This window comes from Buteo buteo, chromosome 12 (assembly GCF_964188355.1).
Source record: "Buteo buteo chromosome 12, bButBut1.hap1.1, whole genome shotgun sequence".
Taxonomy (NCBI): domain Eukaryota; kingdom Metazoa; phylum Chordata; class Aves; order Accipitriformes; family Accipitridae; genus Buteo; species Buteo buteo.
In genome coordinates, this window is record NC_134182.1 from 4,861,844 (window position 1) to 4,879,308 (window position 17,465).

General features: G+C 38.5%; 1 protein-coding gene across 1 annotated transcript in view; it reads right to left on the minus strand.

Moving 5' to 3' along the window:
• MSH2 (mutS homolog 2) overlaps positions 1-17,465 on the minus strand; it is a 55,506-nt gene that overhangs the window by 21,784 nt on the left and 16,257 nt on the right. Inside the window, exon 7 of the mRNA XM_075042451.1 lies at positions 5,141-5,340. Coding sequence (XP_074898552.1) covers positions 5,141-5,340 — 200 coding nt within the window. The remainder of the gene's footprint in view (positions 1-5,140; positions 5,341-17,465) is intronic.

Here is a 17,465-nt window from a genome sequence, read left to right on the forward strand (position 1 = left end):
AATTATCATTCACAAAACCCCACAACTTTACCAGAATTCACTTATCCAAGATAAACAGCACAACTATACAGCTGGTTAATTTTTATTAAGATTGGTTATGACTATTTCACTGACACACACATAGCTTTTTCTAAAATTGGCATTATTCAACTTATATTCTGATTAAGCTTGTACCTATTCCATCATCTTTGTTCATATCTGGTGATACTAATTCCCTTCTACTATGAGTAAAACTACAGACAAACAACAGTTTGAAAGCAAACCTGCTGTCTGTACATTACCTATTCTTGCTCGTAAAAAGTTGAAATGGCTTTAGCAAAAAGTGTATTCTACAGCAACCAGTTTTAAAGATATGAAGTGTATCATCATCCACACTGAGAGTTTTTAATTTTTCTTAATTCAAAATAACCAAAAATTGGGAATATTTAGTAGGATGAACATAACAAATTGAGGTGTATGGTTTTTGGTTTTGTTTTCCTTAAGAAAAGATCATCTACTTTAACCAGATCTTTATAGTCACTCATCTTTCCACTAAACAGGAAGTCATCAAAATTAAATTAGTCTTTTCCAACTTATTTTGTTAGCACAGATACTCTGTAGCACCAAGTGTAACTGCATAGCACACATATTGGTTGGCAGTCCACAGAACACTGTAAGCTTTGAACGCAAAATGCAGTTCACAGTTAACTTAGCATGCACGGATATTGCCAATTCTGTGAAAGAAGTATTTTCTTCAGGCCTACAAATAAGCACCTATCCAGCAGCCAGCTGTGAAAACGCTCTGTCAGTAAATGAATGTTTACATCTTTGCAGCCACTTCAATATACAACTTAATCACAGAAAGATTAGCATTATTGACTATATGATTTACACAAAAAGCTACAAAAAGAATCCAATGCTATGAGCTTACAGTCATTGGATTATGTACAGAATTACGATATTTGCCTCCGATGTTTACAGGCAAGGCTTTGCACGAACAGAGAAACACAGAATTAAGCTCTGGCTATTCCAGAGCCTCCCAATTTCTTACCAGACTAGGGAAAAAGTCCTAATCTTTCCTAGGAAACATTTTCATACAAACTTATAGAAGTCACAGAGCGAGGACATGATTACCCAAGGGAATCTCTCTTTCCTCTCAGCACCATAACTCAAGCAGAAAGAAAAAGTTCCGTTTGTTTCCTTTTCCTCCTGTGCCTTTTTAGTTCCCCACTCCCCCAAGCTTTTAAAGTTAAAGCTCTTAACTGATTACTACCTATTAATAGAGAAAAAAAATTACATGTTGTTGAGAGATTATTGAACTTGTCAAAATGGAGTCATCTGCTGTCTAAAAATCTTCAAAACTAAGAGAGATCTGAAATAAAGTACAGCTTGCTTTTTATTCTGTATCTCTTGCTTGCTCTTTCCCCTCCTGTAAGAAGACAGATCTCAACCAACCTAGAAAATAAAAGGAGGTAGTAAAGAATGAAGAGTCTGAAGAGCAGAAAAGAGGACTTCTTCAGAGTGGACTTAGCAGTTCCCAGTGCACCAGGTGACAGAGAGCATGGCACACACAAAGAAATGATCTTCAGTATTCTTGAATTAATGAAAAATGATTGTGTTTGAACTTAAAGTAGCAATTACAATTTATTTTCTTGAAATGACTAAGTAGGAAAGTTTCATGATACCATTTCATTATTTAAGTTTGAAGAGTACATCTTCAGACACCATAGGAAGATACCACATTCAGAAATTAGAAAATACTGATTTATTAAGTAAATAAAATACTAATGTATTTACATATATTTATGATATGGTTCAAACTGATATATTGCAAAATTGATTTACACTTTCAATCCAACTTCATATTCAGTATCCAATGCTTGAAAAAAGTAAAATAGTGGAGTCAGTGAATACTGAGGATTTATACAAGTGCTATGTGTATGCTTTTCTTAAAAGCATAACGCTTGGCCTTAAAAGAATATGAACAAGAAACACCATTGAAAAATTCTAAATTAGACTCCAACTTGTACCTGCATTCATAAACTCATATAAAAGATGCAAGGGAAAAAAAAAAAAAAACACTTTTGCATCTACTCAACATTATTAGCATGTAAGCTAACCGTTGAGAGAAAGAATAATAGATCTATGTACCGTCAAAAGCAGAGCTGCATATTGATCACAAAGCCTATCTGCTCCCAGGTACAATTTTTAATTTAAACCATAATTTACTTACTGAAACACAGATAAGTGTTTATTACATGCATTAAAGACTTTACTATTAATATGGTTTAAAACTTTGTATAGAAATTAAAATCAAGCACTAATCTTCAAACTTGAAACATTTATACAGTTACAGAAGTATGAAAACTGACACTATTCTATCAAGGACACTATATGTTTTCACAGACAAATCTCGATGACTAAGTGCACTTAAACCAGCCATTTTGATAGTACAGAAGGTCTTAGAAAAAATGATGAGGAAAGAACAAGGAGCAAAACAGAAATTGGGATAAAATATAGTATGGGTTTATTAGAGGCAGATCATACCTGTATAGCGCAACATCTGTCTGAAATAACTGAATGCCTAAGACAAAGGGAAATCTGTAGACCTAATCTGGGCTCTTCTAAAGCATTCAATACAGTGTCACTTGGGATGCTAAGATGCAAGATTCATGATTAATACAAGGATCAGAAGGCAGATAAAGAGGACATCACCGACTTGCAAAAGATGAATAAGCTGGAAGGACATCAGCAATACAGTTCCTCCAGGGCTCATACAAGCATTTATCTTTTTAAGATGTGTGAATTAATAATATTAGCACACAAAAGAAGGCTGTTTATAAAATTCACTAAAATATACAACGTGGAAGATATCAGTAGATGAAATTGGAACAAAATAAATCAGGAACATAACTAACTGACCTTGAAAACTGGGCTAATAGAAACAAAGCAAAATTTAGCAGCAAGCAAGGTGACGCATTGATAGATAAACAAATTTCCACTACGAGTAGAGGAATAATCAGCTGGAAGTGACAAAGGATGGGCAACAGCTAAGTTCAATCACAACATGGTTATAACACACCAGTGCAATAGTCATGGAAAGAACTGTGATGGAACACGCAGTAAGAGGCGTTTCCAAAAGCAGTAAGGGGGTATTCCAGCCACTGTATACAATATGGTAAAAATACACCTGAAACCCAGCATACAATTCCTGTATCCTGCATATTTACACGCTTAAACTAGAATGTCAGTCTGAGATGGGAAGGAAGATGCTTCAGTAGCTTCTTGAAGACAGACATCTTGTAAGTACCTAGATTTTATGCCCCAGCAATTTGAGTAATGAACAACTGGTCCCTTTTGCCAGCAACAGCAAAATGATTTGATGACTCAGAGTCCTTTCCCATCTTATGCAGGCTTCTTATGTCTAAAAAATGTCATCTTCACTCATTACCCCCCTCCTCAGCTTTCATCATCCATAAAAACAAGCATCTCAAAGCAATGCTTCATACTGAAAGGCAATCACTGCTGATCACTTCATGCTCTATCTCCTCATAACCATTCACAAGAAAAGAAAGTTCTGAAACTGGCAGATACTCAGAATTGTCAAAAATCTTTCTTTTAAACCATCAAGAAATGGAAAGTCAGATTTTGTACAGTCTTAAACAGGAAAATTATCAGATCCAGTCTGAAGCAGTCACATACATTCAAAATTACCAGACCATTCTTGTACTTTAAACAAGTGCGTACAAGTACAAAGAAAAATAAAAATAACGCATTTCACCTATTTTAAATTATCTTAGATATACCGCTGATGCATGCCCTACTAAGGCCGAATGATTCAAGTGTAAAACAGCAAGAACCTTTTGCAGTCTATTAATTTTTCCATATGGTGAGCTTAGCAGTTTGCCTTGCACAGCTTGCTCCTCAAAACTTCTAAAAATGGAATTGTTTTCCTACCCCAATGTTATGACAGAGAAACTCTGTTGAGCCAAATGACAACTAATAGAAAAAGAAGTAAAGGCAGGAAGCGAGCATTTTGAACTAATACATCAGTTTAAGATGGAAGTCCAAGAGCTCCATGCCAAGGCAAAACCAAGCAGAGTCTTTGGAAAAGCCAGAGGGACATGACTGAGGCAGCTAAAGCGTGGCACAGCTCTTTTTACAAAAAAAAAAAAAAAAAAAAAAAAAAAAGGGAATTATCTGTCAGTTCCTTCCCAGTTTTAAATCTTAACTGCTTTTGGAAATAACACAGCCAGCAACCAAAAATTAATTTATTTTAAGATTAATATTTTAGAAGGTAAGTCTCATTACTTGAAGTCATAAGAATATATTACAGAAAAGTATAAGATACTGGGAATATTACTGTCTACTCAAATACAGGAAAGACATTTTTGTAACCATACCATTTTAAAAAATATTTCTCTTTAAGGCTTTGATGCTTGCTTTATGCAAAGAGATTTTCAAACAAATTAATGGGCTTCCACAAAAATATGCTATCTGACAGGCTAGGATTGCTATTGCTGTATTGGATCACCCCCCCTGTTACAATGACACTGTCTTACTCTGCATTTTCTTGGTAACACACAGAAAAAGAAAAGAAAGAGCAACCTTTGTATTTTCTAGACTTGCTTGTCATAGCATTGACCTTCCTGCTAATGAAGATCAGAAGAAATCCTGCCACGTTACTCTTATTAAATACAGGAGCATTACGATTTGAGGCGGGGGGCGGGCCATTCAAATTACATCGATAATGTTTAAACTGGTTTTTTTGTGTTTAATTACAACCCAAAGTGCAAAGTGTCTTCAAAAGGAACACAACAATATTGCATGAATGGTATCTTGTAAGGTTATAATACACATGCAATTGGTCAAGAATTCTTAGAGACAAGTCAATGTCAAAGATTACCAGACCATCACCCAACAGTTCAAGTATTTCAGCTACACGCTAATTGGAACTCTTTTTCATGTAAAGATTTGGCTATGTTTAAGTATCTGATTGGCATTTCAGAATTTCAGTTCATTTCAAATTCAAATGTCTTTAAGCTTTAGCCTCCTGCAACAAAAGTACACAGGAAAAAAGTAATCTTTGGAAATTTACACACTATCTCTTTGTATCATCTGTGTATTATAAGACATTGAAAATAGACAGGGATAGTGTTACCTTCATGTTTTTCTAGTGCTTCTACAACACTAGGCAGTTGATTAATAGCCTGATACATTCGGTAACAGTCCTGTAAGTTTGCTGCTTGTCTCTGAAATTTCTTTGCCAGACGGTTAAGATCTGGGAAGCGACGTAAGAGATCTTCTTGAAGGCACTGACGTAGTTCTGGATCCACCACAAAAGCTTCAACCAAATTCAACCTAAGTAAGAAGTTCATAACAATGATTAGCATGGCATGGTCTATAATTCCTTTATGTCACTAATTAGAATGAAAACATTTATCTGGCAGTTTCTATCTATCCTTTCTCTATGGCTGTATCCATTGGCCAACTTTCCTGATAGAAGAACAAATGAAACTAGGACAACGCATGAACTGAGAAAGCAAGGATATTTAGCCTATGTCATGCTTCTGTAGTTTTTAACAGTTGGGGTATCTAATGAACAGCATTGGAGTGAAACTGTTTCAAGCACAAATGCCAACATCTGTTCTGTAGGTATGTCGAAGCTCAGAATCTACTTTGAGATTAATCCTTTCCCTGCGCCATAAAAAAAGTCATCCAGTAGGCTACAAAAGAACAGGTATTAAGTAGGAAAAACGCACACTGTAGGAAAAAACCCCACTCTTGGTAGAGTTCAGTTGCCTGTGGTCAAGGCCAACATTGACACTGTGCAGCTGTGCAACCCTGGATCACAGAATGAGAATCCTTGAGGTTGGAAGGCACTTCAGACTTCAACCACTCCAACCCCTTTGCTCAAAGTAGGGTCAGCTAGAGCCAGCTACCCAGGACTGTGTCATGTTTTGGGTACCTGCAAGGATGGCCCCAGTATTAATCCCTGGGATACACCACTAATGACTGGCTTCCAGCTGGACTTCATGCCCCCATCACAATCCTTTGAGCCTGGCAGTTCAGCTAGTTTTCAGTCCACTACAGTCTACTCATCTAGTCTATACTTCATCAGACACAACAGGAAACAGTGACAAAAGTCTGCTGAAGTCAAGATAAACAATATTCACTGCTCTCCCCTTATCCAACAACCTAGTCAATTTGTTGTAGAAGGCTGTCAGGTTGGTCAGGCATGATTTCCCTTCATAAATCCATGCCAACTACTTCCAGTCACCACCCTGCCCTTAATACATTTAGCAATGCTTTACAGGATTATTTGCTTAATCACCTTCCCAAGGATGAAGATGAGGCTGACCAAGCTGTAATTCCCTGGATAGTCCTCTTTTCCCTTTTTGAGGATTGGAAGAAAGTAAATGTCACTCCTATCTTTAGAAGCCTTCTCCAACTATCATAACCTTTCTGAGAAAACCAAGACTGGTCCCACAATGACTTTGGCCAGCTACCTCAGCACTTGTGGGCGTATTCCTTGGGTCCCATGGAGTTGCATGTGTCCAATTTGTTTAAATGTTTGCTAATCTGATCCGCCTCTAATAAGGTTGTGTCTACTTTGCTCCAGGCTTTGCCACTGGTTTCAGATACTTGGGATTCCTGAAGGCAAATCTTCCCAGTGAAGACCATTGTGAAGAGCTGTGTAATAAAGAGGTGTGAGAAACCTTGTCTAGGGCCTCCTCACCTTCACTCAAAAGCTGCATTCAAGCTAAGGCACTTGTCCTCGGTTCTCACCTGAGCTATACTGCAGCCGTGCCTGTGCCTGGCCATGCACCCCACTGATCCAGACTGTGACCCATTGACTTGACTTCTTTGCTTCACCCCAGATCATCACTATAGACTTGCCTGCAGACCCAGATTGCTGGCTGAACCTGGTTACTGTCATCAGATACACCATTTGCCTCCTGCAGGTATTGGGGGACTGTGTCCTTATCAATGAGGGTACTGTCTCTACGTGCCTTTTTGTCACCATTGACTCGCAGCTTGCCTTCCTTCCAGCCTCACCTTGCTGCTGCTCCCTAACATTCTGGTTTGGTTTTTTTGTTTTTTTGTTTGTTTTTGTTTTTTTTTTTTAATAGTGAAATAAATATTCTTTAAGTGCTGAAAGTAAGCATAAATCTCAATGAGAAGTGACAGAGCATTAAATTATATTTTCCCCACCAGAATGTAAGTGAACTTTCATACATTTCTTGCTTTCTTTTTTGCATCAGTTAACATTGCCATCTTTCCATATTTTGCATTACTTTGTATTCGCAGTTAAACAAAGTAGTCAGATATTGTTCATTTTGGAATGCCAGAGAGGTCAGTGTTCTTTGGTCATACTAGGAATACGAAGGAAGAACTCTGCCCCCTTCAGAGATCTCCACATGTTATATGCTGTTGTTCATTTCTGGTTAATCACATTAACATGCTATCTATCAATATTTTGGCGTCAGCAGGAAAGTTAACTTCATTTAGAGACACACAAGCAGAGAAGGGACAGCTTTCACCACATTATTTCTACTGTTTTGCTTACTGGCAGAAAAATGCATCAGTTTCAATAACAGGAACATTTGCATTTGCAAACTGCATTGGAAATGACTAAATTTTTTTTGTCATTTTGAAAGCAGTAATCTCTACGTTACACCATGCAGCATTCTGCAGAGAGCGCTAGACACTGGAAACAGTACACAGAGGTTTGTATGGTACACTGCCTCAGTTAAGTAGTAAAGACAGTCCCTCAAGAAACAAAGGCTTTGTCTAAGGTAACACAAGAGAGACACCCCTGGACAGGTAGCAGTACATTTCTGTACATAAAAAATTCAAAAGGAATGTCCTTCTGTTGCAGAAAGTGTTCTACCCACACCACTCCAGTGAACCTTCTTATTATACCGAACAAAATCGATGAAAAAGATAAGAGAAGAATCCTACATCTACATTTATCCACTCAACTACTGCCTTAATAAATACGTTTAAAGATTGACGTTACTAACCCATAATGATGCTTTATTTCCAAAAAGGATAGGAAACGTGGAATCTCTAAAATATCCATTTAAGTTTCAGCATGTATACAGAGCTTGTGAGAAGTAGACAGGAATATTCTTAAGATACCTACTGCAGGAATGCAGAACAAGATTTGTATAAGAAACATCATAATAGCCAAATAATTTCCAATTCTGATCCCTGTTGGTGTTTCTGAGCACAATTTCTAGCTTTCAGGCTTCTGTCAAATGGTTTGGAGGAATAACAAGAATTATGCGATCTTGTCACAGCAGATACATTGCTGTGTTTATTAAAAATCCCTACAATTTACCTAGCAGACCTAACTTAAGACCTACATCACGAACTGTTTTCTCAGAAGCACCAGCAGCAACTGGTGACCAAACATACTTTGTAAAGACCAGATTTTTTCTAGTATTAAAAAAAGAACAAAAAAAACCCCAAAGACACCTGATACAACGGCTTAACAGCCTAAATACAAGCCCACTAACCAGATGTCTGCCTACCTTCCCCAGGGGATTACAGAAGGAAGAAATCCCATCTGCAGGTCTTCCCCACAAAGTATCTTCTGCCTCCATCAGAGCTTACTGAAACTAGGGGCAGTATCTGCCAACTTGTTCCTCTTCACAGGAACAAAGTAACTTGGTCATTTTTAGTCCTGTAATCTGGAAACAATTCCTTTGGCAAAAACAAGACAGGATTCACTGAGAACTTGTCCATAAAGTATACCCACGTGTTCTTACTGTTAACTTGCTTGGTCTTTAGCAGTTATGGTCATGGCAAACACTCAAGAGGTTGTACTGTTCTGATATTATGTCCTCTCACTTCCCAGGTGATATGCAAGATTTGTAAACCTATTTATTACTTCTCAATTACCAAAATATCACCACACATCAGCCCATAAAAAGGCAGAAGTTGCAAATACCTTCAAAATACCTTCAAGTTTTATTACCTGTAAAACTGCATGAAGTTCTGGTTTAAAGCACACTTTCTTCACTTAAAGAAAGTAGTAGGAAGAAAGCAAGACACATTTGGAGTGTTTCTCCAATTATAAAAGTGAATTTTAATCTAGAAAAATACTACTCTCGCCTGGGGTAGGAAACCAGGGTTTGATGGTTTTATCCAACCCGCTTAAGCTACAGACTACTGCATGATTTCCACATTAAAATTTCCAGCATAAAAACTATTTTCTCTGGTTTTGATGACCACTCTCAGACATGCAAGAATGTGCAAAATTCACATTCATCCTCTACATTACATCCCACCTTGCCCTCTGATAGCTTATGTTTAAAGCCAGAGCATTTAGTTTCTCTTCAAAGAGGTCCTTACACAATCAATGATCCTGGCATACAGATATATACACATGGAATCACTTCTGAAACTTACTAAATTTTGCAATTGGAAAAGACCAGCAGCAACAGTTTCTATAATGCCACCATACCTTATCTTTAAAACCCAACTGCACAGAGACTTGCCTTCAACCTGACACACAGATGCCCAACACCCTTTCTGAATCCATGTAAAGCTCTGTAAGATACAGGCAGATTACATTCCTTCTTCCTATACACATTGTTTTATACTTATTCTCATTAAAATCCAAACCATCCCTGTTCTGTCCAATCAGTCAGCCTATTTTGGTTTCCATTAAAAGTTTGGAAGTTTGGTCCTTAATTGTGTCACCACCTCACTAGCCAGCTTGCTATCCCGATCATTAGAGAATATCTCAAGTGCAGCTTCTGGACTCTTGAGCTTACCTTTGCCAAGATTAAAACATTTTTGCTTGTACCTTTTACATAAACAACCCCTTCACTTTTATCCCACGACTCCCTCAGCTTGTTCAACAGCCTCTTGGATAAGAACTTGTCAAAGGCATTTTGAAAGCTCTAATTTATTCTTTTTTTTTTTTTCTCTTTTGTCCACAACAATGACAAGTTCAAAGAGTTCTCAGATCAGCATGATACAATTTTCCTCTGCCAAAACCATGCTAATTAGACTAACATCTCATGACCTTCCTAGTACTGTTCTATCTTCCCCCTCTTACATTTGCCAACCACAAACATAAAGCTGACAGGTTTGTGTTCATGCCACATTTTGCATAACAATTTCCTGTATGGTAAGAATACATACACAGATGCTGAATAGAAAGGGCTACGTTAAGATAATGCAACTATAAACCATGCCTAATGCTCCCAAGTAATAATGAAATCAAATGACAGGTTGCTTTTAACATAAAGCTTGACTGAGGAAACAAAAAACGAAAACACGAAAGGAACAAATTAAAAAAAAAATCCAAGGAAGTGTAATCTAACAACAGATGACAACATTGGATAACTTGTTTCTGCCACACAGCCAAAGGGGAAGGAGAATAAGGCAAAACTTTCCACCACAGATCTAAGGCAATACAGTCAAGATAACAGAAACAACTATAACTAGTGAAACCACAGTAGAACATAAATGAAATATTTGTTTCAAGACAGTTATTTAAATTTGCAAATTAAACCACAAAAACAGCAAACAAAATTTCAGCTAATATAACTGAAAACCAGCACAAGTACTTTTCTTGAACTTGGAAATCATAACTCCCCCTTTTTTTTTCCTGCTATTCAAAAACCATGGCTATTTATCAGCTTTGAATTCTGTGCAATAACAAGAAATACTAGGCTTAGTGTGCTCTTCTAGAGAAAGAGAGAAAAAAACCCACCTATCTCCAAGTTTCTGTTGGATATTCTGGAATCCAACTGAAAGCATTTCATCCTTTCCTGTATTTTGTTGTTGATAATAGTATGTCCACAAGACGCCTCTTAACAGACAAAAGACTAACACTCCACACCAAAAAAAAATAAGAAAAACCTGGTTTTCATCTAATAAATGGCACACACTTTCCCAAGTCTCATCACAATGCTTCTGTTCCATCAAGGCTTACACCTCATTTGACATCAGAAAAGATTGCTTCTTCCTTTGCTACATCTATGCAGCATTTTTCATCACGATTTTAAGGTTACTGCACTCAATACTGCCACAACACAGAGGTTGTCAGGAGGTTTTAATTATATTTCTAGGCTTTTACAGAGCTAGATATAAAAGTTTAAGTTAACGGGTGTGCTGATTTTGGCTGAGATAGAGTTAATTTTCTTCATAGTAGCTAGTATGGGGCTATGTTTTCGATTTGTGCTGAAAACAGTCTCAATAATACAGAGATGTTTTAGTTACTGCTGAGCAGTGCTTACCCAGAGCCAAGGCCTTTTCTGCTTCTCAGCCCACCCCACCAGCGAGGAGGCTGGGGGGGCACAAGGAGTTGGGAGGGGACACAGCTGGGGGACAGCTGACCCCAACTGACCCGAGGGATATCCCAGACTATACGATGTCATGCTCAGCAGATAAAGCTGGGGGAAGAAGAAGGAAGGGAGGATGTTCGGAGTGATGGCGTTTGTCTTCCCAAGTGACCATTACCCATGATGGAGCCCTGCTTTCCTGGAGATGGCTGAACACCTGCCTGCCCATGGGAAGTGGTGAGTGGACTCCTTGTTTTGCTTTACCTATTAAACTGTCTTTATCTCAGCAGAGTTTTCTCACTTTTACTCTTCCAATTCTCTCCCCCACCCCACCAGGGGAGGAGCGAGCGAGCAGCTCTGTGGGGCTTAGCTGCCAGATGAAGTTAAGCCACAACAATGGGAAAACATTAATTAAGGCTGACATGTATACAGATTTCATAGAAGGATGAAAAGAATCCTGTCTGTAGAAATAATAACTAAAACTAACAGGTTAAAATAAAAGACGAGAGTTAGAACAAAGAGAATCTTTTCAATGCCTGAGCAGGATTGGCGAGCACAAAAAAAAACACTAACACACCAGTGAGCTGTACAACAAGCTGACTTATAAAGCACCCAGGTTTTAAATCTCTCCTCCACTAACATCCTGCAAAACCGTGGGCAGCTCTGTGCCTCCCCGTGCATGCAGGAAGGAGAACACTTCCTCTAAGCACCTCTGGTCAGAAAAAGAACTCTGTGGTTTTTTAGCATATTATGAAACTTGGATCCATATATAATCAGTAATACATATGTATTTAATAATGAATAATATATATATTTCATTACTACTATAGAGTAGTAACTTAAAATCCTAAATTCTGGTAAACATTTTCATGGGGAAAAACTGTACTAACTAAAAGTTCCATATGACACAAGGATAAAAGTGTTAACACTGAAACCAAATTAAGAATGCACTCTTTTACAGGGGAAGCTGACATACTTTTAGGAAGATCTTAAAGGTTTTAACTCCCCTGGCTATACAACAGCTGAGTCTTCTGAAGAGCATGCATTTGTATTCTCTGCCTACTAAAGGTTTTCTATGACTGTAGAATAAAATCAACTTTTCTGTCCAACTGTTCAACTTGATTATAGAGAATTTTAACAGAGAAACACCACTTACAAAAGCAGCATATTAAGGACTGCTTTAAGATACGCTAAGACTTTCATGTCACCACAAAAGCTTCAGAATATGTACAGTTATACCAGCTTAATTTCATATTTCCTTTACATAAAGGGAAGTGGTACTTCATGTACCATTATTTCGGTTTCCCTGGGGTTTCTTTCAAATTCAGATCTCTTCTTAATCCAATGTAGCCAAGGTAAACCCTCCCTAGTCATGCTTAACCCAGACATATAAAACTGATAAATTCTTCTTTTCTAATCCTATAGAAATTACCAGAATAATGTAATAAACTACAGCCTCAGGTACTGCCTCTTTATTAGAAGGGCAGGGCAAAGCCAAGCCACCATCTTACCTGTTCTAACTGGGCTTTCTTTTCCACACAAAGCACTTAGAACTTTAACACCCTGGAGGAAGTCCACACTAGAGCAAGTTGCTGTAGTTGTTTACCAGCATTTGTGTTTTCCAGCCAGTAATAAGTGAGGCAATGTCCTAAGCAACCTTTGTCAACTTCTTCCTGGTGACCCAATTGTTCCCTAGACAAACTGCTTCTCTCTAAAAAATCAGCCAAAGTCCAGTTGTCGCTATCTCAGGTAAGCAGTAAATATCACCTTAAATTTGCAAAGCTCTTTTCATGGCAAAGAACCCCAGTATGCTTTACATCCTTTGAAGTATTAAGACAGATACCTAACATGGGCACACAGGAGCCTAAACCAGGTATCCAAAGCCTGATATTGAAAACTACTTTATCACACATCTTACCATCTTAGGTCATTTTGCCCAATACAATCAGAGTTGTTACACACATTTATAAAAATAACATTTAAAACTTCTCAGACAAGCACAAAGAAATAACAATGCAAAAGATCTAGACAACCCACACATGCTTTTGGAAGTGCTTACTTATGCACAGAAGACTTTGTTATCTAACTGGAGCAATCTTTGTAAACAAATTGAAATAAAAATAACACAAAACCTGAGCAATAAGAAACCAGCAGTTTTAGAGAGACTAATACCATCAAAAGCCATTTTGTTTTACTCATACACCATAGGCTTAGTATCACTGATTTTCTCAATACCCCACTCAACTCACACCGGACACTGTGCGCAGGCAGAAGTTGCTCTGATTTCTGGTGACGAGCCTCCAGCTGGTGGCAATATTTACCCAAGCAGCAGGAGCAGCCTTGCAGCAGACTCACCATAAGCACCAGTTCTTCTAGTACTTTGAAGACACAAGATTTGAATCCAGGTTTTTCTTTCATCAACAACTCAGAACATTGCTCTCTAGGTGAGTTGTGTACATACCTCTCTAGCACATCTTACATACGAGAGAATATCCCAAGCAAGGGGTCAAAATCTTTCTGTTATTGTAATGAAATTGATATAATTTGGCCCTACAATATCATTTAGGTCCAACATCTTATGTCTGAGTGAGTGTCACAAGTTGTTCATCTGTGTAAGCTCTCTTTCAGCTCTCCCAAATACACGTGTACATAAGGGCCTGTAGTTCAGAAGCAGACAACCCAGCCAACTCCAACAGGCCTGCACCCAGGTAAGCAAGGCTTCTACCTACCCTGTCTGCCAAAAAGCAGCCTGCACCTTCACATGTATTCCCCTCCACACTAAATGGTTCAAGTTCTTCTTGTTTCCCACCTGCTCTTGCACAAACTGTGCAACCTGTTATCGTTTCTTCTTAGCATGCTAGCACAAAGTTGGTTTTGTTTCTTCAGTTAAGAACACAATATAAATAATTCTGCAATATCAAATGACTTCACAGCTACTCTCCCTGAAAACCACTGCTACAACCTCAAAAAAAGAACTAAACTAAAAGATACAGCTTGCCTAAATAACAAAACTCTCAAGACAACAGTGAAGGCGTACAACAGTGTATAAACATCCTCAATTCAGAACTTAAAGTGCATTACTGTTTTATGTGGGGGGTGTGAAATTACAGGCTTCTAGCAATTAAAAGACATTGTATAATAGTGCAGATTAACAGAAACAGCACACCAGGAACAAAGAGCCCCACAGTGATGCATCTTACAGTTTACCCGTCATGTCTGCGTTCTTACAAAGACAATGCTGTCGTCCCAGTAAGATTATAGCAATCCTTGTACTCTGATGATCTTGCTAGCTTCTTAAAAGATTTTGCGATAATTCACAGTTCTAGACCCAAAGAGTTTCAAAGCTTCTCTGCAGAAACAAAAGTCATAGAGACCAAACATGACCTGGCTCAGCGGTACAGCTTGAAAGCTGTCCTGCTCTTTACACAGGCAAGCCACACAGCACGGAGGAAGAAAAACTGGTAGTCTGGTAAAGGTAGCTGCAGACACCTCAGGTTGACACTGAAGGTGACGCTCCCAGTTGCGGTCCCCTCCTTAAACATGTATCTTCATTTGCTGTGGCTGTGTTAGCTTTCCATCAGTGAGGCTCCCCTGAACCACCTCACTCTGGGGTGGCCCTGCCAGCTGTGGACAAGCCCAATTGTATCTTGATGTTGGCTTAAGCTGGCTAGGAAATTATGCCCTCAAGCCACAGTCCCACAAACACTTCTAAGCTGGTAGATACCACAAAAAGTGTGAGGTAGTATCACTACCTGCTGCTCTTCTCCACCCTGCCATACCTTCTCCTTCAAGTCAGAAATGAACTAAATCAAGGGATCTCCAGACAAGTATCTGATGTCCTCAGGATGTATTTAGTACTAGAAATTGGCCTTCATTCCACTATGACAAGGGTAAGTCTTTGGATTGAACTCACTACTACTGTCTTTTAATCTCAAACATATAACTTGAAGCAACCATGAATATGCTGACTATTTTTTGCAGTTCTATTGAAGTAGTCCCTTGTAATACAGAGTCCAAGGTTTGAAGGGCAGCTTTAGACCCTCAGAGAGCCACAGAAATCACATTGCACACACTTTCAGAGCACTGGATACACAAAGTGTGCTACTAAACAGCCAGACAAAAGTGCTCCACAACTGGAGCAACATAAAGAGAAAGCCAAATCCAAACAAGTCTCCTGCCTTTTCTAATTTTCCTAATTAGTCCCCAAGGCATTCTAGCATGAAAACAATACTGGATATTTGTAACCTCAGAACAGTCCACTTACAGATAAATTTTTAAATTCAATAAATACTTTCTTCCAAATAATCAGAGTTCACTCCTCTACATCAGTTACATTTATGTAACATAAAATTAATATGTATCAGGGAAGCAACAGACTCTTTCCCACCCTAAATGAATCCCTGCATATACCATTTGAGTATTATGTCAAAGCCTAAAAATAGTAAATTAAAGCCCTAAGATTACATCAGGGGTACCAAGCACAAAATAACTATTGTCTATAACAATCAAGCAAAGCTTTGGAAGCAGTATGTATTGACTGTGAGGCTGCAAGCTAATGAGCTCAGAATAAAAAACAAAACAGGATCATCAGAAAAAGCACAATTAAGTCCAATATATTGGGGTTTTTTCCCCCAAAGATACTTACTGCAGTCTTACGTATTCTGAAATAGGTTACCAATAATTCATTATTTTTGCACAAGTGTTTAAACATTTTCCAACCTCAGCAGATTAGGCAAGGTAAAGAAGAAAACAATTCTTCAGCAGAAAAATAAAATCTTGGGTCTTATTCTTGCCAGCAAGGTACCACTCGATGCAATTAAGATCTTGCTCCTGAAGCAGGCTGCTGCAACAGCAATATTTTTAGACCCTGAGGGAAGGGAGTGTTTGGCATCGTTCTGAAGCATAAGCAAATAAAGCAGCAGCACACAAGCAGAGTTCTGCTTTGCCTCCTCAAGCCAGAAAGCATGTCAAAGCGAAGAACTGCAGAGCTCTGAGGCACATACACAAATTCCCTCCAACGAAAAGTAAGAGACACAGAAAGGAAACATTTTTTCTTCATTTATAAGGCAAGGCTGGCAGCACTCCTGATGGTACCACCACACACCTATCTCTTCGCAGGGCCAAGAGCTGCAGGCTGCAAGCTGTGTTTCAGAGCAATAGAGAGAGGGATCTTCAGGAACATTTCTACAGGCAGGTGATGACCAGAGCTTGTCAAGGGTCCCACTATTTCTCTCCAGATAGAACAGAAGGACACCTACGCCATGCAGCAGGGACCCAAAGAGGCCTACCAGCATCTCCCTCTCACCAGCTCTTCATGATGGTTCATTGTGCGGTTGGGATGACTCCACACTCCCACGGCAGACCAGCCCTGCTCTACAAGAGTTGGGTCCTGAAAATGTTAAAACATTTAAAGCAAAAAGTATTGTTCCTGTCTATAGTCTAAATAAACTTTCATACACCCGTGCATCCAACCTACACCTACGATCACCCCAGTCACAGTTAAAATCAAAGCCAAGTGTCTTTTATTTCCCATTCCACGGCCTGGGTATGTTACATACAGTAACAGTCAGCTATCCAAGTGATCAAAAAGTAAAATAAACCGTCACTTACATTTCTCAAAAGTTATATTTTCCAAATAAGACGTAGGTTTATTTTTTAATTATTACTGAGAGCTGCCATTCAGTACTAGAGTGTTATGTAACAGCACTATTTGGATTTGATTCACCGCTTCTCCCCATTCTCAGTTGAGAAATAACAAAGTTATTACCCTTAACAAATTAAACAACTCCACAGGAGAGGAGCTAGGGTGAAAAGGGAGAATTCTCACCTTAGAGCAACCTGCTACTTCACAGAATGATAAACTTTTAAACATGCATGCTTATAGAAGAAAAAACACACAGAAGATCCATCAGCAAAGTTGAATTTTGAACATAACACGTTTTACATAGCAAATCCTCTCCCACCTCAAAAACCCAGCACAGTCTTGCTGGACTAAACAGTCTCTTACCCTCAAGGAACTGTATAGACAAAAGTGGTAAGAGGATATTTCATAAAACAACATTCTCCAAGTATCTCCCAAAGACTTCGTCAGAGACATGTTTTCTGTCTTCCCAGTGTTACAGAAGACTAGATTTATTATTTCCATACACACATTATTTTTCATAAAATTGCCATAGTCTG